The following is a 25,014-nucleotide window of genomic DNA, read 5'->3' on the forward strand; positions in this document are numbered from 1 at the left end:
AAAGTGACAGGACTCTTAGCGACCCCATGGACTGCAGCCTACCAGGCTCCTCCATCCATGGGATTTTCCAGGCAAGAGTACTGGACTGGGGTGCCATTGCCTTCTCGCAGTCCTGTCCAAATAAGTCTTTTCTTCTATCAAACACCAATATCTAAGTGTGCTTGAGACAGACACAGATCCAATGGACTCAGGGATCACAGAGGAACCCCCCCAGCACGACCTGTTGCAATTTCATATTCCTACCCCAGTTTTTGAACCAGTTTTCATATAAGTTTATAAATGGTTTTTCCAAAAGTACCCATAATGGGCTTTTTAAAAGTTTTGCTTTTCACAAGTAATTTTGAAAAAAGATGGGTATGGAAGGTTTTTCATAGTGTTAAGATCTGACCTTGTCTTATTGGTTACCTAGCCTGCACACCACTGGACATAAACCCTGAAGGACTCAGGAAGTGAGTCTACAAGGCTAACATTTAACATTCTAACTTTAGAGGAGAAAGGAACTTTATATGACCGTTTAATGATGAAGGTGAATGACTGTGACAGTCTCAGCTATTGTAAATGTAGACACCAAAATAGAACTTGTCTTAAGGGAACTGCAACATCAGTTTGTGAAATATACTTTTCTTTAAAATTCTGAAAAAAACTTGGCTGTAGCTGATGCTAAGAAATTGGTTTCTAGGAAGGCCATACGTCAGATAAAAATTGCATACTATAGCAATTATAATTTAGAACATATTGGTTATATATTATAAAATATGATATTTTATGCTTTCATATAACTATAAAAGTTCAGACAGTGTTTCTGGAGGAAAAAAATGACTCATAGAAATAGTAAACATAGCCATTGATTCAATAGCTTGTAAAGTGCAACTTTTTTGGGGGTCAAATATTGGCAAATTTTTTTTTCATAAATTGGGCAATATTAATATTAAGCTATGATATGGCTCAAAGGAGCAGCATGACAAATACACAGTAGACTGTGTTTACTTAATCCCTGTGATTATTAGACCACTTGACATATCAAGAATAAAGATATTATCAATAGTTTTACTCTAAGAGTCAAAAGTGTGAAAAAAAAATATTGTAAGGTTAATTGCTGAAAGTCAAATCTTGAGCTCTGAACAGTTTCCTAGCTTAATAATTGAAGACTTTGTATGCAGCAAGAGAAGAGATTTATCCAGTGATCATTAGAAACTAGAGAAGAGGAGAGAGAAAGAGAAGAGAGGGAAGGAAAGGAAAGAAAAAAAAAATAAAAGAGGGCATTGGCAGCTGAATATGATGCTCCAGTGTATGACTGAACTTTAGCTGACAAAACAATGAATATGAAATTCATAAATAATGAACAGAAAGAAAGTTGCTTTAGAAACCTAAAATAATTGAGCCTCAAAAGACAGAGATTACAAATGATACAACTGATCAAAGTTCTCTAAAAACATCACAAAAATCTTATCCACAGATTTTAAAGAAATTCAAAACTGTCTTTCATGAACTTTTATATAAAGAAATATTAAAATAAAAATCACATATTTATTAATAATCCATTGGTGCAACAGGGGACTATTAAAACCCATAGAAACTGGTTATGTGATTATAGATAGTAACAATATAACGGAGCAATCCTAACAGAAAAAATACATTTTCATCATTCTTTTATGTCACTGTAAAGATTTATTTAGTAGCCAAAAAGAAAAATGTATATAGATATACAGTTTTCAAGATACTGCCCTTATGACTTGATAATAGCAGCCCAAAAGCTTATTTCCTTTTATCTGCGATTCCTGTTAGAAATGACAAATTGGCTACTAAAAAATTGAATTTTTTAAATAGTTTGATGCTGATTATCATGCAGTATTCTCTTTTGGGGAATCTGAATATAAGAGTTAAAATTATGTTTGGCTTTGCCGACTTTATATGGGCATACCTTGTTTTACTGTACTTCACTTTACTGTACTTTGCAGATACTGCATTTTTTTAAACAAATTGAAGGTTTGTGGCAACTTTCTGTTAAGCAAGTCTGTTGGTGCCATTTTTCCAACAGCATCTGCTTACTTCGATGTTTCTGTGTCACATTTTGGTAAGTCTCGCAATATTTTATTCTGTTTGTAGTCTGTGATCAGTGATCATTGATGTTACTCATTGAAGACTTAGATACTCTTTTTTTAAAATATGCTTTTGCATTATGGTTTATCATGAGATATTGAATATAGTTCCCTGTGCTACACAGCAGGACCTTGTTTATCCATTCTATACATAAAAGCTTGCATCTGCTAACTCCAACCTCCCACTCCATTTCTTCACTCACTATAAAAAAAAGGCAATAAAGTGTTTTTACCATCTGAGCCACCAGGGAATCCCCTGGCAATAAAGTATTTTTGAATTAAGGCATCTATATTATTTTTAGACATAATGCTATTGCACACTTAAAAGAATACATTATAGTATAAACGTAACTTTTAACGGTATTTGGAAACCAAAAATTCTGTGGGGCTTGCTTCATTGCAATATTCATTGTATTGCAGTGGTCTGGAACCAAACTTTAATACCCTGGAGGTATTCCTGTAGGAATTATAATTGTAATTTTTCTTTAATTGATTGTTACAGTATTCCAATTATTACCTAAAAATTAAAAATCTCTGGGAGTCTCTCTATTGTGACCTAAACTATCTTTTTATTTCTGTTTATTTCTTGGTAAAATTCTTAAGCTTAAAAAAAGAATCTTCTTTCATTTGATTTTCACATTTTCTTTTAAGAGATCACACTCTTTTACATACTGTTTTTCCAGATTTCTTGCCTATTTGGGAAAAACAGGTGAAATATTTTCCATTTCTTTTATTTTATGACTTCTTTAAACTTTAAAGCCTGTATTTAATATGAGACCTTAACTTGCGGTGAATAGTTGGGTCGCTGAGTTTCATACAATTTACTGATTCTGTCAGAGCTCCTACTGGCTTTTCTTCTCAGCTTTATATATAGCATAAAATAGTAGAAGCAATTAAAACCAAGAGTGAGTAACTGTAGGTGGCTGTGGATTCTCCTTCTTCGTTATTCCTAAAATAGTATCAATAATCAGCTTTCTGATTATCATCCCTTCGAGCTTCCCCAAAGCCCCTTCAATTGTCAAATTTTTTGACATTATACCATTTCAAAATAATGGATTGAGAAGTGAAAAATTCACTAAAGTCTTTTTTGTCACTTATGCTAAAATAAGGTTTCTAAAGTGAAAAATTGTTCTCTTGTGAGCTACATTCAGTCAAACTATGATTCTTTTAGAAAAAATATGGCTTTATGTAGAGTAGACCATGCTGGAGTGTTGCTTAGAGCTGGCAGTGAAATCAGGAGGTCAAAAGGCCAGTGACAAATGTCTCGTAGGCTCTACAGTTGTGGATTTCTGATACACTGACTGATAAAGTGCATTGGCAGTGTGAGGCAGAGAGAAAAGGAAGCTTCTTTTTTAAAAAAATTACTTTTTAGTCTCTATATTTCTATATTATTTAATTTTTATAGTGACAGTGTTTTCATTTATTACCTGTATAATTTTTCTGAGGTTTAAGTTAAAGTAAAAAGACTGCAGTTGTACACATCTGAGACTAAGACTGTATTATGATTGTATTTATTAATTTTATGGAAAGAAAACACCAGTTTTAGTAATTATAAAATATGTACAAAACTTCAACATTCCTGAAAGATACAACTCAAGTCACAACTGAATTATCAATGTAATTGGATACTTTAATATAAAGGAAAAGACTGACTGGGCAGTGTGTGCTCAGTTGTGCCCGACTCTGCAACCCCATGGACTGTAGCCTGCTAGGCTCCTCTGTCCATGGAATTTTCCAGGCAGAAATACTGGAGTGGGTTGCTATTTCCTTCTCCAGGAAAAGCTTAGCTGGTTTGCAAAAAGTATGTAAACCATGAAAGATAAAAAGCATTTAAAAATATACAACAAATGCTTAAGAGCCTTTCTATTTCAAGTTATCCTGGTAATAAAGATCATGTAAAAATAATGAATGTGTGAACTTTGTAAGTAATATGTGTTTACTTTTTAAAAATTCAAAGTTTAAACCTATTGGTTAGAATTTTGTTGTATATTTTTAAGTTAATTATGATTTAAAAGGATGACTATGTTGTCCAGAGTAAAAGCACTGAGAATGCCCTAGTTCACAATCAGTAGAAGATACCTAAGTGAAAGTGGCTCTCAATTGTTTGTCTCTTTGGTGACCCTCACATTGTGTCTCAGAGACGGACACCTTCAGAGAACTGAAGCTGCTCCCAGCTGGTGTGTGCAAGTTATACAAAACCCAGTATACTACAGGGTTTTCTTGCAGTATGCTGCTGCTAGGTCGCTTCAGTCGTGTCCGACTCTGTGCGACCCCATAGACGGCAGCCCACCAGGCTCAGCCATCCCTGGGATTCTCCAGGCAAGAACACCGGAGTGGGTTGGTATTTCCTTCTCCAATGCATGAAAGTGAAAGGTGAAAGTGAAGTTGCTCAGTCCTTCTGACTCTTAGCGACCCCATGGACTGCAGCCTACCAGGCTCCTCCGTCCATGGGATTTTCCAAGCAAGAGTACTGGAGTGGGGTGCCATTGCCTTCTCTATCTTGCAGTATAGGAATAAGCAAATCTTGTACCTTAGTGGAGGTATCCTACTAAATTAGTCATTCAAAGTCGAGGTAGAAACCATTTTTTAAAAAGGAGAGGACAGGATGAATATATGATTTTTCTCTCAATAAAAAATAAATCTTGGTGTAGCTCAATAAACAAAGAGAAACACAAATTTAAGATATGATTCTTCTTTAACCATTTTAATGTATAGTCCAACACTTCCTATTTTCTATTAATAAATGTCATTGGAGGTTAAATGATAGTGCCTTGTTATTGGAATGTGGTTTGTCTATGGTGATGGGGTTTGACCCAGTCGGTTTCAAATATAGGAAATAATTTCTACTCCTTTATATTTAAAAATAGAATTGGTTACTAAGACCATGTATAGCTATGCTAATTATATTATAAAGATAATAGACAAATAAAATCTTACTTGTAATTTTGTACCTTATACAATAATCCTAAACTGTTATTACGTGCTCACTGCTTAATGTAACTGTGGATTTATTAACAATTTATGTATTTTGGGGGCTTCTCTGGTAGTCCAGTGGTCAAGAATCCACCTTTCAATGGAAGGGACACTGGTTTGATTCCTGGTCTGGAAAGATCCCACATGCCTCGGAGCAACTAAGCCTGTGAGACGCAACTGCTGAGCCCACGCTATGCAACCACTGAAGCCCACATGCCTAGAGCCTGTGCTCTGCCATAAGAGAAGCTACTGCAATGAGAATCCTGAGCACTGCAGCTAGAGAGTAGCCCCCGCTTGCAGCAACTAGAGAAAAGCCCGTGTGTAGTAATGAAGACCCACCACAGGCAAAAAACAAAAGAAATAAACCCCCAAACCTCATAATATATATTTTGAAAATATAGATACTTACATATATGTGTGTGTATGTGTATATATATATACATGTATTTATATATATACATTTTAAAATAACACAATCTAAAAATTCTGATCTAGTAGTCCAACTTTCCAGCAGAGTTCTGGGACCTTCAGGTCAACTTGGTGTCTGGAAATCTATAATCATCTCTTTATGGCTTTCTTTCAACTCATTCAAAAGATCTTAGGGAAAACTTAAGTTGGAACTTACAGAACTTAAGAATCAACTCTTTGTGTTCTCATGATTTTCTTTACACACCCAAAAGAGAAAAATGACACGGTAAGTGTTTTGCAGTTACTTGTGTTTTCTTTTTAGTTGTTTTAGATTTCTTTGATCATACCTATTTCTACCTGATTTTTTTTTCCCACCTAAGTGTGCTCACACCAAATTTCCCTGCTCCTTGTGTATTATTTTGTGAACCACTTTCTTTAGCTATCAAAGAACAGAAGAGATTTGGTTCAATTAGTGATTACTATCTCTAGGAGAGTCTAAGACTATATTTGTGGGATATAGCAGTCTTTTTTTTTTTTAAAGATTAATCTGAAAAATTACAAGGATTTAAAAGCAGATTTAATGGGTCTTGTTGAAAAAATACAACACAACAAATTTCAGGATCCATACTGAAGTATCAAGTTGCTTTGGCAATCCCTCTCAGATGCCATGGTTGAAAGCACTCAGGCTCTAGGGAAGTAATTCTCATAGATTAAAGCATATCAGAATTACTGGTACTGAAGTACTTTCAGTTTGAAAGATGAAAAACATCCATTATTTTCATAATGGTATAATGGACACTTTTGGGGACCTGCCCAGATGTCCTTGATAAGGTTGGTGCTCTCACTCTGCAGATGCTGCTGATAGCTCACATCTAACACTTCTTTTGAAAATTACCCTCAGCCTGGAGCTTCCTTACTGAGAAATGCTGGGTAGGTCATGCTCCTTCCCACGTAGTCAATGACTGATGATGCTGTTTAGTCGCTAAGTTGTGTTTGGCTCTTTTGCGGCCCCATGGACCATAGCCTGCCAGGCTCCTCTGTCCATAGGATTTCCCAGGCAAGAATACTGGAGTGGGTTGCCATTTCCTCCTCCCAACCCAGGGATCTTCCCGATCCAGAGATCAAACCCACATCTCTTGCATTGGCAGGCAGATTCTTTACCACTGAGCTACTTATGAAGCCCTCAATGACTGATACTAGGGTACAAAAGGCTGTTTCCTTCCTTAGGGTGAGACAACTCTGTGGTACCCTATTTTTTTAATTCAATTTTTAAAATTTAATTAAAATTTCCACTAAATCCATATCTTTGCCCAGTTTCTTCACCTGCCCTACTGCATCCCTCATTCTCATATAGATTTCACCTAACAGCAATTCTTCAATTAACTTGCACAAAAATCTCCATCTCTGGTTCTGCATCTTGAGGATCTGATTTTAGAAAAATATAAACTACAAAAATTAAAGCTCTACAGTATCTCCTTGCCTGGAAGGTATATGCAGATTCTATATTTTGCTTACTAGTGATTCTTTGGAAGCCAGTATCAGGCTCCCATGCATATAGCAACTTTGGAGGTGGACTGGAGGAAAAATGGATAATACTGTTATTAAATACATGCTATTGAGATACATCTCAAATGTTAGATGGGTAAATTTTTAAAAGTTAAACAATAGTGCTACAGGAAGAGACATGGAAGATTACTTTTTACTTTGTTTTTATTTTATTTCTATTAATCTGACTTCATAATTTTCAAGATTCTAGTTAGTTATAACATCTTCAAGCAGAAATTAGAAATACTATCGGAGTTGCTGGAATACCATTTACAACTTGTGGTGTAAATTTATAAATGGAATATGAAAGATTTCACACATTTCTCAAAGATCTTTTGGACCCTCAGTAATAAGCTTTCTCTAATTGATGGACCTGTTAATTCTTATTAGTTATTACATAAGATATTATTTATGAACTAATTTTAAGTATTTTCATATTTTGATTGAAAAGTCTCTGATGTTTTTCCAAAAATTGAAACAAACTTAAAAAGTCTCAAGTCCTTTCCCATACCATTTCTGCCTCCTTACTGAGCATATTTTGTTCCATGCTAAATAGCTGACATTATGCAGCAGACAAAACATAGATAACATTTAACTCTAGCAACTAATATAACTGGTTATGTACTTGGACTTCAATTTTATTGAAAAATATTTTACTGATTGTTAAAATATATCACAAAGTGATAGCAATCTCAATGCAAGTGTTTTTCTAAATATACCGTTGAATTAAAATGTCCCAATCAATGTTCTTATTTGAAATGGTTCTTTTAAATCACCTTATTTTTTCATATGTAAAATAGAATGATATTTTCTTAAAGAATCATGTCTGTGTTGTTATATTTTATTACATCCCTTTGCAAGCTGAAATCTTATATCTCTTCTTTATAATATAATGTCTTGATATTAAAATCATCGAATTGGCTAAAGGACACTGCCACAACTTCTTGAGTGAGTGCTAGTCACCCAGTTGTGTCCAACTCTTTGAGACCCTGTGGGCTGTAGCCCACCAGACTCCTCTCTCCATGGAATTCTCCAGGCAAGAATACTAGAGTGGGTTGCCATTTCCTCCTCCAGGGGATCTTCCTGACCCAGGGATCAAACTTAGGTCTCCCTCATTGCAGACAGATTCTTTACTGTCTGAGCCACCAGAGAAGCCTTGGAGCCTTCTTAAAAGACCTCATATAGGTGATCATACTTGTAGAATCCTATTAAAAGGAGATTGCGAAGACTGCATTTCTATTAATATTTCTGAATAGATTTAGGGTCTTTTCAACATATAAGACAAAGAACAAAATAGGCAAAAATGCATTTTTATTAAAAAAAAATTCTTGCTTTTAATGTCTTTAAACAACCAAATGGTATTCTAAACCTCAAACTGCAATGTGACTAAGATGCAGCTGGAATAACCAAGTAGTGCAATAATTTATGCTTGTTATTTGTTTTTAAAAATTCAGCTTTATATAAAAATTACACATATTTATATTTTATCTGTTTCTTGCTCCTGAATGTTATTTTCACATAGTTAATAGGTTCTCCACATTACTTTGCATTACATAATCACTCAAAGTAGAATTAAGGATGGAACAGACATGTAAGTTATATTCTAAAATTAATTTAGAAATATATAAATCATCTTTAGGGATTATAAAAAATTAAGGAAATATTGCATGTAGTTTAATATTTATGTAATAAATATAAATCATATGCTGTGTGGAGTTCTAGATAAATGTGTTTGCTATTCTTGATTTTTATATCCATGGAGAACACGTGACAGTAAATAGGTTTATGATACATACTTTTTTCATAAGTCAAGAACAGATCTTTGTAACTTTTTGTTTGTGATCCACCAGTGTCATGAGACTGAACAAACCTGGAAAATTTTCTTGTATGTTTTCGAACTTGCTACTGCCAAGCATGCCTCTGGGTATTATTATCCCCAGTAAAGGTATTAAAGAAATGTTTTGGATTTGCACAACTAACTTTTCTTCTCTTCTTAATATTAATCATATAAAAAACTTTTATTTGATGCAGTGCCCATCTCCATACAGTTTTTTTCTAGGCTGGAAGGTGGTGTGTAAATAAGAGGGACCTATATCCAGTTGCAGGCCGTTTGGCATTTGGAATTGATCTTTTAAAATTTATGTACAATTAAGTGCAGTAATTTATTCTGAAATTCCAGAACTTTAGAGTTTATTGGTGATTATAGAATCTTACAGTTGACATGCCTCTAATATTCTTTGGCTTGGGATTTTACCTAAACCATGGGCAAATTAAGGCATTTAAGAAAGAACATGAATTGTTTCTTCTATCACTTCTGTCTACATGCAGATTGTCCAAATTCATGGAAATATAAGTAAGGTCTCCGGCATCTGCTGAGCATAAGTGTTTATGATAAAACTGTGGAGAATAAGTGATTCTTTGGTCTCAATATCCTAGTATGGGTAGTTCCTGCTATCATGTAATTTGAGGTTATGCATAATGTAGCTTCCATTTGATCCTGTTTCTAGGTAATTGTTCATGGGATTATTCAGTGCTATGCTTTTACAGCATATAGAGAAAGGGGCTGTCATCTCCTTTAATATCTTTAAAATCCAGAAGCTTCTTAGTCCATCCTTCTCAAATGAAGCAAGGAGGGATATCAGTCCTTTGATGAGGAGCTATGTGAATGCAACATTAAAAATTTATTTTCAGAGTCTTGGGCTGCCTTATGAAGTCACACAACACGATATCGATCATCCATTAATCCAATCTCTTCCCAACAATATCTCATGGAAACTGTATTGGTATCTTAAATTTTGCAATCATGATTTATTATTTTATGAACACTTAAATAGAGAAAGATTATTGTGGTTTGTTCCATTGGCACAATCTCCACAATAATACCTTAGTCCAAAAGTTATACAAATATTTAGCAATCCAATGTGTACTGTATGCTGTACACATGCTTCTAATTATCTAAGTTCAATAGAGAAAATATGCTGACTTTCGAGGATTTGTTGACGCAAATATCTAGGCTATAACTAATTAGAGTGTTCTGTAACACCTTCAATATTAGATTACTATATTAGTCTCAACTCTACAGGGTATAAATTTGTCATGTGGCTCTTCTGCTAAGTGGTATTTGCAGATAGAGGTGTGAATCACAGAGCTTATTAAAAGAAAAGGATTTGGAATCAGATCAACCTGGGTTCCAATCTTCTCTGCTACAGATCAGCTAAATGACCCTGGGCAACTTAATTAACCCCTCTGGGCCATTCCACAAAATGAGGAATAATAATATTCAACTAACACAAGTTGTTATGAAGATCAGATCAGTTCATGTATTTAAAGAGCCAAATATAGTGACTAACACATTATAGATACTCAATAAAAGTCTATATACTTTTATTATTATTATCAGATTTGTTACATCAAAATCTTTTATCTCTGTGGAGTATCTTGCCATCTTGATAGCAGTGCTCCTCTATAAGAATAAATCAGATAATGGCTCCATCCACTTCACTGGGAGGGCAAAGGCAAGCATTACATAAGGTCATTTTTATCTGGTTTTCTACAGTTTTCTCTTTTCAAGTATGTAAAAGCAGCTTTCACCTGGCAGTGAACCTAAAATAATGAACTCCATGATGAGTGAGGTGGGTTGTTCAACTGTGAGTAGTTGTTCTGTTCACCACTGTTCTGACAATGATATGAACTATAGGACTAATCATGCTCCATCCGTTTAATCCATGGACACCATGGTTGATTTAGACTACCTTGAGGTCTTTGAGAGGAGTTATATTCGCAAGACCAGATGCTGTTCTCAGCTCTCAAAGTCTGGTACAATACAGTCTTCATATCTGGCTTGATCCTCAATTCTCTCTAAAACCTCAGTTAACTTTTGAGCTGTAGCAAGAGTTTTTCTGCAATATCTAAATTGGAACAGAATCTAAATTGGAACTTCTGACAGACTGAACAACACAACTCACTTTCGCCCCAGGTCCATCCTCTCAGCCCTTTGGATGACTACTTCATGCTTTTCCTACCTGGCTGTATACCACGTAATCAGTTTGGTGCTATTTCACTTTGGTCATTGGCATTTGGCTGAAACAGTGGTTCCTAGTAATTGTAATAAAGAGAATGGAACAATTCCATTGGCTGCTTTAGTACAGAAAGTCTTCAATGACTGTCAGACATTCAGATATCTTGGATACCTAGAATTTTGAGTGACATTATAAAACACTTGAACATTCATAAATAGTAAGTAAAATTCTACAGTGTGCTTGAAAGACCATTTTAAATCCATGACCTGTTTATTAAAAGAGTTGTTTTTCAGTCACTAAGTTGTGTCCGACTCTTTGTGACTGCATGGACTGTAGCCCGCCAAGCTCCTCTGTCCATGGGCTTTTTCAGGCAAGAATACTGGAGTGGGTTGCCATTTCCTTCTCCAGGGGATCTTCCCAACCCAGAGATTGAACCCACATCTCTTACGTCTCCTGCATTAGCACGTGTTTTCTTTATCCCTGAGACACTAGGGAAGCTCTTATTGGAAGAGGGTATATATATTATATTAAAGTTTAAGCTTTTTCCTAACTTTACTAGAACTCCTTATAAAGAAAGCATCAACCTCTGATCCGGTTACTATCTGCTGACTTAAAACATTGGTTGAATTTGGTTCTCTTCACCTCTCCTCACAGCTGTAAATTAACCAGTTTATGATAAAACTTGTTCTTCAACATTGGAGAGAAGAGTTTTATTTTGTCTGTGCCACATGGCTTGTGGGATCTTATTGCCCTGCCCAGAAATTGAACCCAGGGCCACAGCAGTGAAAGTGCCAAGTCCTAACCACTGGAGCTCCAGGAACCTCTCAAGAAGAGTATTTTTAAGCTTGATTTTCATTTTGTTGCTGTTTGATACTTTTAGGTTTTAGGCACTGGGTTGTACACTAAATTTTATGCAACCACTACAGGAATGGAGCATGGGGGATAAAGAAATGCAACTGAATTTCTTTGAGATTAATCCCTTTCCTTGTGAGAGGATTAAACTCTTATAGAAATTGTCCAGAGCTAGTCTTTAGATCTTTAGTCTTTAGATCTCCTCAACACTTTTTACTGAGTATTTACCATATGATTGATGTGGTCAATAAATTGAAAGCAATCTGAGAATCTTCTGTAGATTTGGAACTACAGAAGAAATTAAAATTAATTAATTTTTAATTAATCTGATCAATTTGCAGTAATGGAGACTTTTCAGATTTTAAATGTTTTAGAAAGTAATCAGGCAAAGAAAGTGCTTTTGAGGGGAAATCTTTCAATGGATAGATTATATTATATCATAGAAATAATTCAGTCTCACTAGAGTTATTAAAATATTATAAATGAGAAATTAAATTAATAGTTACAAAGTGTTCATATTTCCTCATAGAGGAAGAATCACAGGCAATGATTTGAAAGCCTCACATCTACTGTCCCCTTCAGCTGAAAATAAAAGCAAAACAGTAACAGCATTCTGACAAGGCTTCCCTGGTGGCTCAGAGGTTAAAGCGTCTGCCTGCAATGAAGGAGACCTGGGTTTGATCCCTGGGTCAGGAAGATCCCCTGGAGAAGGAAATGGCAACCCACTCCAGTATTCTTGCCTGGAGAATCCCATGGACGGAGGAACCTGGTGGGCTACAGTCCATGGAGTTGCCAAGAGTTGGACACGACTGAGTGACTTCACTAATTGAAAAATATCTAGTACCCTGTGCTTTCCAAAAATATGGTGGAAAAGTGTACACGCTGGTGAGAAAGGAGAGGAAAATGAATTTTGAATTTAAACTGTCTTATGAATGATAAGGTTGTTAACTTTTCATTGAAAGAGCTTATGGAGGAGACGTAAAACCAGAGAGAAAAAGAGAGGCCAAGATGAATCAGACAGCGATTTGAGGCTTTTAAAAATATCATATGTTTCTCATGATTTTGCATTTTCATGCTTTTTGTCTTAAGATACATTAATAACTTATTAAAATTCAGTAAACACTTGGTCCTACTAAGTCACAAATATTTAAATTCTACTTAATCAATGATTATCTTCAACATCATTTCAAAAAGGAAATGCAGCAGTTATTTATACACAAACATTTTAAAATGGAATTCCCCTTTTATATAGGGCTGCTTGATACACATTCCTTATATGGGAATATCTGTTCCAATCACTCAAATCAAAGAAATTCTTGTTTATGGACACTGGGGATTTCTTTCCCTTCCATCCTAATATAATATGTACAGTAAGAATAATTCTTCCTCTTGGTCCAAACTCTTCTTCTTCTTCAAAAAGAAAAAGAAGAAGGGCATAATGGATGGTAGGAAACAAAAAGAGTGGGAGAAGTGGAGGAAAATAAGGGATTAAAGGCTATGGAAATCTCCAGAGTAGGAGCATACACGTTTTTTCAGAAATAGGTTTTTTCTATCAGAAACTGATATGTGGGTTACCTTTATAAGAGTGGCACATTGAAAAGGTCTGCACCAGCATGTGATTCAGAAGTAAGTCAAGAGCCTGTGGAGGTTTTACTTATATGTAATTTCTGTCTTTCTTCATCACCCAAAGTTTTACGATGTCGCTTAATGCAGTTAAATTTGATGAGGTCAAAAGCAGACAGTTTCAATATCATCAAATTATAATTACTAATTGTTTAGAAGCTGAGAGTATTAAAACACTGATGGCAGAGGGCAGATTATGCAGCCCAGGGTACATTTTTTAATAAAAATGTCAAGTGTTCTTCAGTGGGATCAGACAGGCCAAATGTGAGCATGAGCAGCATGGTGGATATCTGGCAATGGTTGAGGTTAGAGTCGGAGGAGGAGGTGAAACTTTACCCTTTACCTATGGTTTGGCAAACGGGGGTGAGCATGAGAGGAGGACCCGATCCCTCTGCCATGGCTAACTGATGTTCTCACAAGATATCTCTTTTCTCTGGTCTTTTAGTTCTACAATCCTATCAGTGAAATACTTTACAAATATGATGGATTAAATATAAAGATGTCAATTTACTGCCCTCCTGTTGAATCAGTATTTATTCATTCTGTTACTATGAGAAAACATTTTCTCAAATAAGTGATTTACAACTTTTGGAAACAAATTGTTAAAAATTACCTGTGTAGCTTCCTTTATAGATATATACAATGGTGAACAAAACAAAAAGTAAAAAACAAAGAACTTCCTTTTCAAAAGGATACTTAAATTTATTTCTTCTTATTCGTAGGATTTGTCAATCACTGCAGTGAATTCTTTTTTCTCCTTGCTGAGAAAGTTTCTAACTGGTTTCATAGTTAGCTAGCTTATTAAAGCACAGTAAAATCGCAAAATTTTAAAAATCTTTTTTGATACAGTACAGTGTTTTACTAATTAAAATTGTCAATAAGAAATTCACTTCTTACCTTGTCAGAAGGTTTAAATGGATTTCCTTGTCCACTAATTCCACCACTGATACTAAATCCAAGGCCAGGATTCTTTTCTATTCTCACACAAAACTATGTAAAAAAAGATAAAAAAAAGTAATCAAATACATGTAAAGCTAAATATCTTCAAATAATTGTATCCTACTAGAAAAGATTCACATTTCACTTAAGTTCTCAGGGTTAGCTTGGGACACAAAAGACAGTATAAACTGACAAAATAGCATTTCTCTGGTGGTGATGTTCAGTTGCTAAGTCATGTCTGACTCTTTGTGGGCCAATGAACTGTAGCACATCAGGCTCTTCTGTCCTCCACTATCTCTTGGAGTTTGCTCAAATTCATGTCCATTGTGTTGGTGATACTGTCTAACCATCTCATCCTCTGTTGTCCCCTTCTCCTTTTGCTTTCAATCTTTCCCAGCATCAGGGTCTTTTCCAGGCAGTTGGCTCTTCACATCAGGTGGCCAAAGTATTGGAGTTTCAGCTTCAGCAACAGTGTTTCTATAGGCATCAACTATGATAGGAATTAACTTAAAATTACCTGAGCAAGCAGACATGAGTAAGTGTTCATTCATTACTATGTGCAGGACTAAATTTTGATTAGCAGTTTGTAAAACTTAAAAATCTTTTAACAATAACAATTGCATTATTTTAACTATCTACTTTAAATGCACATATATTCTGACTAATTAGAAAGAGCTGTGTGACTAAGTGAAAGAAATTTTGCAAATGTAGAGTAAGGGAAAAGATGGCTATGTAATTTAAATTAGTTGCTATTGTTTTCTAGGAGAGTGGAACAATTCATCTCCTGGGTAGATAATTCTATTGTTTAGATACAGCAGGGCTTTAATTTGAGAAAGGGGTGAAGTTTTAGCCACAGTTTGAGTGAAGGCGAAAGAAAAGAGAAAAGAAAGACTCTGAAAACAGTTCAGAGTTTTGACAGCAGCTCCTGAAGAGACAGTTAACAGGTCTTAAAAGAAAGAGGAGAAGACTGAAAAAAGAAGGAGATAGAAAATATGGAGGAATTGTTTGTGATAGAGAAGAGTCAGTAAATATTTAGGACTGTGAAGGCTAATATTCTAGTATTCTGTGCTCTGCTACCTCCCGAAGCCCCACATCATAAATGAGATCTGTTAAACCTCAGAGCCCTATGCTTTCCAATGAAATGATGGCATTAGAAGTAGGTCCAGCTTGGGGTAAGGAGGTGGTAAAGCTAACAGCCATTATAAAAGTTGATGCAAAGATGCAGATCAAGAATTCAGTGGAAGCTACATCAGTGCCAACACTGAGCTAGAGCAGGGGTCCCCAACCTCCGGGATCTAACGCTTGATGATCTGAGGTGTAACTGATCGATAATAATGGAAATAAGAAGCACAATAAAAGTAATGCACTTAAATCATGCTTAAGTCATCTTGCCCCCCATCCACCCTGTCTATGGAAAAACTGGCTTCCACAAAACCGGTTCCTGGTGTCAAAAAGACTGAGGACCACTGCCCCAGAGAAACTATAAAAAACCTAGGAATTCTTGATGATTCAGAGCTGGGGATGTGTGTGGGGGTCTGTGAGAAAATGCTAGTTTTCCATCTGAAGTGGGACAGGGTGACCCCAGATGACTGAAAGACTTGGGAACCCCAGAGGTAGCATATAATTTGATTACATAACGGGAAAAAAACTTTTATAACTTTAATGTACTGAACAAGGACTGAAACTAGGATGAAGCAAGTATTACCAGAGATTAGCAGGCAAAAGGTTAATAAAGAGTTAAGAAAAAAAAAATTAAAAAATACATTAGAATATATTTTGTATTTATATAAATACATACTGGAAGGGCTTCCCTGGTGGCTCAGTGGTGAAGAATCTGCCTTCAGTGCAGGAGACTGCCTGCAATGCAGGTGACGCAGGTTTGATTCCTGGCTTGGGAAGATCCCCTGGAGAAGGAAATGGCAACCCACTCCAATATTCTTGCCTGGGAGATCCCATGGACAGAGGAGTCTGGCGGGCTACAGTCCATGGGGTTGCGAAAGAGTAGGAGAAGGCAATGGTACCCAACTCCAGTACTCTTGCCTGGAAAATCCCATGGACAGAGGAGCCTGATAGTCTGCAGTCCATGGGGTCACTAAGAGTCAGACTTGACTGAGCGACTTCACTTTCACTTTTCACTTTCATGCATTGGAGAGGGAAATGGCAACCCACTCCAGCGTTCTTGCCTGGAGAATCCCAGGGACAGGGGAGCCTGGTGGGCTGCCGTCTATGGGGTCACACAAGTCAGACACGACTGAAGCAACTTAGCAGCAGCAGGTTCAACTTAGCTATTGAACCACAACCTCCATCATACTGGAAATGTTCTTTAAGATGATTTGAAACATCAGTTTAATGTTTTCTCCAGCAACACTTCTTAGCCTATTAATTTGCTTACGGGCAAATGCAAATGCCCAAAATGTTCTCTACATCTTTATTTTTAAGGTACATTTAATCCTTACCTCTTAGACAGTTCAAGGCAAACTTGAGTCCTATTCTTGACTTAATTAGCATATATCGTGAGTTGATGGGAACTGGATCAATTTGTTCCCATCAAGTCTCATTAAATGGGAACTGGCCATTTAATGAGATTATCCTTAATTCACTGTCATATTCTTTAATAGTAAATACAATGGTTAACTATTATATGCAGCACAAGAACAAAAAACTATCCACTAATGTGATTTTTATGGTGAAGTCATTAATGAACAGTTTCTAAATGATAAGTAACTGCAATTATCATAAGTACTCTATGTTTTATTTTAAAGATACATTTAATTAAAACTTTTCCTTTAGTTGATCTAGATTTGTTAAAACTAGTTATCATATGGTGGTAGAAACTACGATTTTGAATAGTTTTGTATTTAAATGGCTCACTGTCTATGAACATGAACATATAACAGCTTGATGTAGCTTGAAGGAATATTTGAAATTTATTCAACATACCATTTCACCTAGTAGTCCTTTTTTGTTATTTGTCATTAATTAGAAAATGAGAAGAAAGGAACTAAACATGACTTACATATTTTACCTTTATATTTTCCAGTATATCTGTGCATTTCCAATTAAATTATTTAAAATTGGGGTTGTATTTTTCTAATGTGAAAATTTTATATTTTACAATGTAATATGTGGAAGGTATGCACACTTCCGGCTTTCTCCAGACCACTATAAAAACTGAAAGGAAACATATGCAACAGATTTTATTTACAAAGTAAACTGCTGAGAACACTTTTCAGCTATTCTCCTGTAGTGACTATATCTATTTTATAATATTGTCAATCTGGAAAGAACTAAAAATCTAAGGAAAATAAATTTCATATGTGCCAGGTATATGAAGAACTGCTTCAATATATTTTTTAAATAATAGAAATAATAAAGATGACACTGTGGTTTTATAAATGTGACAAACAGCCATACATTCTGATCTCAAGCCAGACTCCTCTTGGGCATGCTATGCTATGGTTAATAGATTGTGTTGCGGCTGTTGTGTCCCATAAAGCATGTCAGAGACAGTACTCATCTCACATATAAGGAGTTCCACCTGTCTGGTAAGGCCCAAAGGGGCCATGAAATGTAACAGCAGAGAATACTTCAAGGAGCAGTCTGAAAGTAAAGAAGTTTAGCCAAGAGGAAATGCGGTGTTCTAGCAAAAGGTCAGATCTAGGAGGCTAATAAATAGCTTATTTAGTGAAAATCAGCTTTTCTATTTTCTATCAAGTTACTGATATCAATGAGTGAAATTTTTGACTTAAGATATTGGCAACAGTTTGGCAATAAATGGTGCATTTGCTTCTTGTGGAGTCTGCTTCTATCATTTGACTACTTGGTAATTCTGGTTTATATTGATCTTATTCCAATTAAAATACTGGGTCATGGAGAAGCCAGTGACAAAATGGATTATTATGTAGCAGTGAGGCTCTGTGAATCATAATCTATAATCTCTGGAATCCAGTGATCTGATTTGGTCTTGCAGTGCTCTAAAACCTAGTAACAAGAATAAAGGAAATTGTTGCACCTTGTGTGTTCATATACATGAACAACATGTGTGTGTACATGCACATGCATGGATGTGTGTGAGGTGTAATTCAAGATTAGAGAGTTGCGTTACAGAAAGATACCTGGTGATGCTGTAGTTAACTTGCTTACTGTGCTTTGTTCTAGAGACCATTCCCTTTGCTAGCAGTGTGTATTTATGAAGCTTTCAGTGGATACCTGCTGTTTTTGCTGCTCAAGAGCCATTCATTCTTTGTCTGGCAGCTATCATCTCCAATTCTCTTTGAAAACCACTCACTTCTCTATTCTTAGTCTCTATTCTTTCAGTGAATAATGTTATCTAGACCTAAAACAAAGCACAGTATCTCCTAAAAATATCATTATAGGATGGGCAGGTAACCTGATCAAATAGGAGAAATGAGAAGCCTACTGGGATTTTCAGGAAAGAGAATCTTGCTCTATCTTGCTAGTTTTAAGTCTGAGAGGGTTTGAAGCTCTTGAGCTATTTTTCTACCAATAAAGAAATAAAAAAGAGTGGCTAGGCCCTTCACTGTACAGCAGAAACTGGGCATTCTTTCTTGATTGGCTCCTCTTCTGTTCATGACCTTTAAATGATAGAGTGATTCAGTGCTCAGACTTTGACCCTCTTCTCTTTTGTATCCATACACACTTGGATGGCATCATCAACTGAACGGACAAGAGGCAGCAAACTTCAGGAGATAGTGAAGAACAGGGAAGCCTGGAGTGCTGCAGTCCATGGGGTTGCAGAGTCAGACACAACTGAGTGACTGAACAACAACACACACTTATATGGTTTCATTCAGCTCCAGGATGGATGACTCCAAATTTTAAAAATATCTCTAGCCCTGGCCTCTCCTCTGTACTTCAGATGTTTATATTCAGTTACCCACTTGTTGATATCTCAATCTGAATGTCCAGTGAATTTCTGAAACTTGTTGTTTAGTTGTTAAGTCGTATCTGACTCTTTTTCAATCCCATGGACTGTAGGGCACCAGGCTCTTCTGTCTTTGGTGGTTTAGTCGTTAAGTCATGTCTGACTCTTGTGACCCCATGGACTGTAGCCTGCCAGGGCTCCTTTATCCATGGGATTCTCCAAGCAAGCATGCTAGAGTGGATTGCCATTTCCTTTTCCAGGGGCTCTTCCTGACCCAGGAATCAAGCCCAGGTCTCCTGCACTGCAGGCAGTTTCTTTACTGACTGAGCTACAAGGATTCTTAAATTTAGCATGGTCAAAAGAAACATTGTAAAGCAACTATACCCCCAAAAAAGAACAAAGAAATCTGGGTCAGAGAACCCACTCTTGAGTGAAACATCTTAATGGAAAAAAAAAGGAAAGTGTGGAAAGAGGAAAACAGTAGAATAGTGACAGCCAAGTGAAGAAATTTAAAGAAAGAGGTCAAGCCACATGCTGAGAGATGGTGATGGGGATCTGACTATGGGACTTGACAGAAGTAGAGAGAATGCTTCGTGGTACTGCAATTAAGCTTGAAATTAAATTTGCTGCTACTTTTACTTTTAGTACCTGGTATTATGGGTTATTATATAACAGGGCTTGTGTGATAAAGAATTCTAAACAATTATATAAAATCTACATAAAACTCTGCATTTCCAGAATTTCTAAGAAGCCTATGTAATAGACTCAAGAAAGTATAATAATTAGAAAATATATAAATATTTAAGAACAATTACTATTTTTGATCCTTCTGTTTTCATTATTTTTTTCTGTTGTGAATTAGAGATGCAAGTCCAACTAAATTGCTCATTAACTCTTTTGAAGAAACATCCTAATAGAAAGATTGATGAATAGGGGCTTTCCTGGTGGCTCAGAGATAAAGAATCCAACTGCCAGTTCAGGAGACATTGATTCCTGATCCGGGAGGATACTGCATGTCTCAGAGAAATTAAGCCCGGGCACCACAACTATTGAGCTCCTGCTCTAGAGCCCAGGAACCACAACTCCTGAGCCCACGTGCAGCAACTACTGAAGCCTGTGCTCTGCAGCACGAGAAACCACTGCAACGAGAAACCTGCGCACTGCAGCTGGAGAGTAGCCCCTGCTCCTCACAGCTTAGAGAAAAACCCACGCAGCAATGAAGACCCAGCACAGCCAAAAATAGATAAATAAATAAAAGTATTTTTTTAAAAAAGAGAAATTGATGAATAAAATCCTTCTAGTAGCATTTTCTAGATTTTCAGGGAAAAAATTGCCAACTCTGTATGTTTCTAGAAAATAGAAACTCATTTTTTTTAGTATGTAAATGAATTTAAAAGGTTATTCACTTCATTTCCTTCATTTTGCACTTACGGAAACCAAGACCACACATATACTTAGTGGAACACTGAGAGAGGCCTTCTGATTCCTACTACAGTGTTTACTGAATGCCACTATCTATAATAACTGCATAAAATTCTTAAGTCAATTTGTAGAATTGGTTGTGATGAGTTAGACATTATTTGTGTCGCACTATGATTTGTAATTTCAGAATTGCAGTACTAACGTTGCTGCTGCGGCTGCTAAGTCGCTTCAGTCGTGTCCGACTCTGTGAGACTCCATAGACGGCAGCCCACCAGGTTCCCCCGTCCCTGGGATTCTCCAGGCAAGAACACTGGAGTGATTACTGAAGAATAAAATTCTATGAGGAAAATAGGAATTAATAGCTGTATTTTAAGTGGGACAGGATGAGGTATGGGATGTCCCTGAAATCATTGGAGTAAATAATATACATTAAAACCATCTTAATATCTGTTTTCTATAATTTTTATTTAATTATTGCCTTTTAATTTAAAAATTCATAAATAAAACCCCAAAATATTTCCAAGTTTTTCTTCTTATATTAAACTATTAAGCATTCAGAATAATGGTTTTTTCTTTAGTTGGTCCCGACTGATGAAAGCCTCACTTGGAAACCCTGTGAGCCCGTCAGGCAGCTGATCAGAGTACCTAAAGAAATGTCTGAAATCATGTCTTAGCCAATTGCTTCATGAATTATTATATGTTCCACATATTATTAAGTATTAAAAATGATTTCTTCTGGGGTACACTACAGCATCTCCTTCAGGGAGGGTTTCTGAGCTTTGTTTTTTTTGTCCTTGAATATGATGGATGGGAACTGCTTTGTATAACTCATAGAGCTTATTCTAATATAATTCTAATGTAATGTTACAAGTCCTCTTTCAGGCACAAACTTTAGTTTGAATGTATACTCCTGGTACGAGACAGCTCTGCAGCTCTGGCCATCCTGATGTATTAGGTTCATTAGCAGGTATATCCTCTTTCTTGTCTGGGGCAGACAGAAACTCTAGAGTGTAGTTTTTTATATTTTTATTCTTCCAGTGTGAGCTTACTCTTGATCCCTGTGTTTGGCCATAATGTGGTACACTCATGAAATTGGATTTTAATTCTAGCTCTGCTTCTTCAAATCTTAGGCTTCTAGTCAATAAAACAGGCACTGCTCTATCCGTCACATTATTGGTTGATGAAATCAGTTAATATATGAAAGGATTTTGAAACATTTGAAGCATCAGGCTGTTTTTCTTTCCTATTTATGCTTTGGAGTCTATGTGTTCTATATATACAAATATGCTTTGCCTTAGAAGGAAATGCAACCCACTCCAGTAGTCTTGCTTGGAGAATTCCACGGATAGAGCAGCCTGGCAGGCTATAGTCCATGGGGTCGCAAAGAGTCGGACATAACTGTGTGACTAACACTTCACTTATACATTTGCAAAAGAGAAAAAGTTTATTTCAGTTTCTTTTAAAAATATTCAACAAGTTATGTATGAATTGTGTATGCTTCGAAATAGTGTTAATAACAATATGTTATTCAGCTGGTAAATTGTTGAGCTGTAGAATATCTCAAGTATTACTTCTCAGCCTTAGCTACACAATAGAATCACCTGGGGAGTTTCAAAAATTCCTATCACTCAGCTCACATTCAGACTAATGAAATCAGTTTCTTTGGGAATGAGGCCGGGACATTAGTGTTTTTCAAAGCTCCTGAACAACCTCCCTCCAGAAGTATGGAGGTTCTTCAAAAAAGTGCTGTCTTTGTGACCTCATGGACTGTAGTCTACCAGGTTCCTCTGTCCATGGGATTCTCCAGGCAAGAATACTGGAGTGGGTTGCTATTCCCTTCTCCAGGGGATCTTCCCAATCCAGGGATCAAACCCAGGTTTCCAGCATTACAGGCAGATTCTTTTACCATCTGAGCCACCAGGGAAGCCTAGAACTATCATATGATCTAGCAATTCCACTCCGGGGCCTATATCCAGGAAAAATGAAAACACTAATTCAGAAAGACACATGAACTGCTATCTTCACAGAAACACTATTTACCATATCCAAGACTTGGAAATGACCCAAGTGCCCATCAACAGACAAATGGATAAAGAAGATGTAGTATATATACACAATGTAAAAGGCCATATAAAAGGATAGAATTTTGCTATTTGCAACAAAATGAATGGGCTTAGAGGGCATTATGCTAAACGAAATAAGTGAGATAGATAAATACTGTAGGATATCACTGACATGCGGAATCTAAAAAATAATACAAATGAATATATATGCAACACAAAAACAGACTCATAGACATAGGAAACAAACTTGTGGTTACCAAAGGGAAGAGGCGAGGGGGTAAAGATAAATTAGGGGTGTGGGATTGACAGAAACAAACCATCATGTATAAAATAAATAAACAACAAAGACACATTATATAGTATGGGAAATTATAGCCAATATCTTACAATAACTTATAATGAAAAATAATCTGCAAAATACTGAATCACTATGCTGTATACCTGAGACTAAAATAATATTGTTAATCAACTATACTTCAATAAAAAAGTTGAGAAGATTCTAAAGTACAGCTGAGGTTGAGAAAAACTGATATAAAGTATTATTATTTTACTGAGAAGAAGAGGATAAGGTAAATAGCCACTTGCACTGGGAAACAAAGGGAGGAGCTGAGAAAATGGATATGATGGCTAAGAGTTTTCATGTGGAATGGGAAGGAGTGAAGTCTTCACTCTGTTTTTCTTCACTCATTGTTTAATACAATTCTATGATTCTCTATTATATTTGTCAATAATCAAAATAGTTTATGCATTATAATCCCTTATTTTTTTTAATTATTGTTTGTTGAAACAATTGCTTTACTATGTTGTGTAGTTTCTACTGTACAGCAAAGTGGATCAGCCATGCGTATACATATATCCCTTTCCTTTGGGATTTCCTTCCCATTCACATCATTACAATGCATTATATAGAGTTCCCTGTGCTGTAGAGTTGTTCTCGTTAGCTCTTTATTTTATACATAGTATCAATAGTACATATATATCAATCCCAATCTCCCAATTCCTTCCATCTTTCTTTTCCCTCTTGATATCTATTTATTTATTCTCTACCTCTGTCTCTATCTCTTCTTTGAAAATAAGGTCATCTATATCATTTTTATAGATTCCAACCTAAATATCCACCAACAGAGGAATGGATACAGATGTGTTACATATATACAATGGAATATTTATTACTCAGCCATAAAAAAGAGCAAAACTGGGTCATTTATATAATCCCTTTTCTAAGTAGAGTTCCCTGATAATGCACTTCAAGTGACATGCACACGAGTTTGTTGAAGGTAATTTGTTAAAAAAGATATCCATTATTATACATCAGATTTCTAGTTTACAGAAGCTAATACCTTGAATCTGGATAGTACTTTATGCTTTAAAAAATCACTTTCGATACTGTAGATTTGGCAGGAGCTGAATGCATGTAGGACGTGGCTCCTTGGGCTGATTCCTCACTTCTAAGTGAATACAAGCCCTGGGATGCAGACAACAGGACAGATGCTGAGGCATCAGGTGAGTGTGGGGCCTTTCTCTGGAAGCCAGCTAATAATTTCTCATTAGCAAGAACAAGTGAGGAAGACTGCGGTTCCACCGGAAACCTATTGACTATGATAACTGAGGTCCGTCCTCCCTGCTCAGAGTGAGGCCCGAGACCACACCGGCACCTTCCTGCCCCAGCCCAAGAAATTGTACACAGTGATGACATTAAAACTACTGAACTGTAGGCACCAGCCAACCATGAGAGAAGCCCAGAAGCCCAGCTCTTCTGATTAGAAGAGGCTCCGGAAGTGAACAGTGGCACCGCCTTGCCAGGTGCACATGTGGAGCACACCCTGTGCCGTGAGTAACTGTATGTCGTTGAATCTCACCGCTGTCTTAGCTAGGAACTTGTGGACTCTGTCCTACATGCTTTTAATATATGTCAAATTTATGTTAAAAAAAATCACTTTCATATATTTTATGTTAATTATAGAGTTGAAAACAGACTTTCTACTTAATTTCTATGAAAAATTAATATGTAAAAATAAGTGTATTAAATTAGAATTCTTAGATATTTTGCCTTGTCTTATTGTGAAGGGTAGTTTGAAACTTGAGATAGTTTCATCATTCAGGAGGAAAATCAAAGTTTACTAAGTGCTTCTTTAAGGTTAAAAAAAGTTAAGTGTGCTGGCTAGCTACAAAGTGACATTCATTTA

The 25,014-nt window shown here is 36.1% G+C and overlaps 1 protein-coding gene across 1 annotated transcript in view; it reads right to left on the minus strand.

Moving 5' to 3' along the window:
- The window catches only part of LRRC7 (leucine rich repeat containing 7), a 386,330-nt gene that overhangs the window by 23,008 nt on the left and 338,308 nt on the right, over window positions 1-25,014 (minus strand). Inside the window, exon 23 of the mRNA XM_010848760.1 lies at window positions 14,417-14,509. Coding sequence (XP_010847062.1) covers window positions 14,417-14,509 — 93 coding nt within the window. The remainder of the gene's footprint in view (window positions 1-14,416; window positions 14,510-25,014) is intronic.

The sequence above is a fragment of the Bison bison genome, unplaced genomic scaffold (genome assembly GCF_000754665.1).
Source record: "Bison bison bison isolate TAMUID 2011002044 unplaced genomic scaffold, Bison_UMD1.0 scf7180017864271, whole genome shotgun sequence".
NCBI lineage: Eukaryota > Metazoa > Chordata > Mammalia > Artiodactyla > Bovidae > Bison > Bison bison.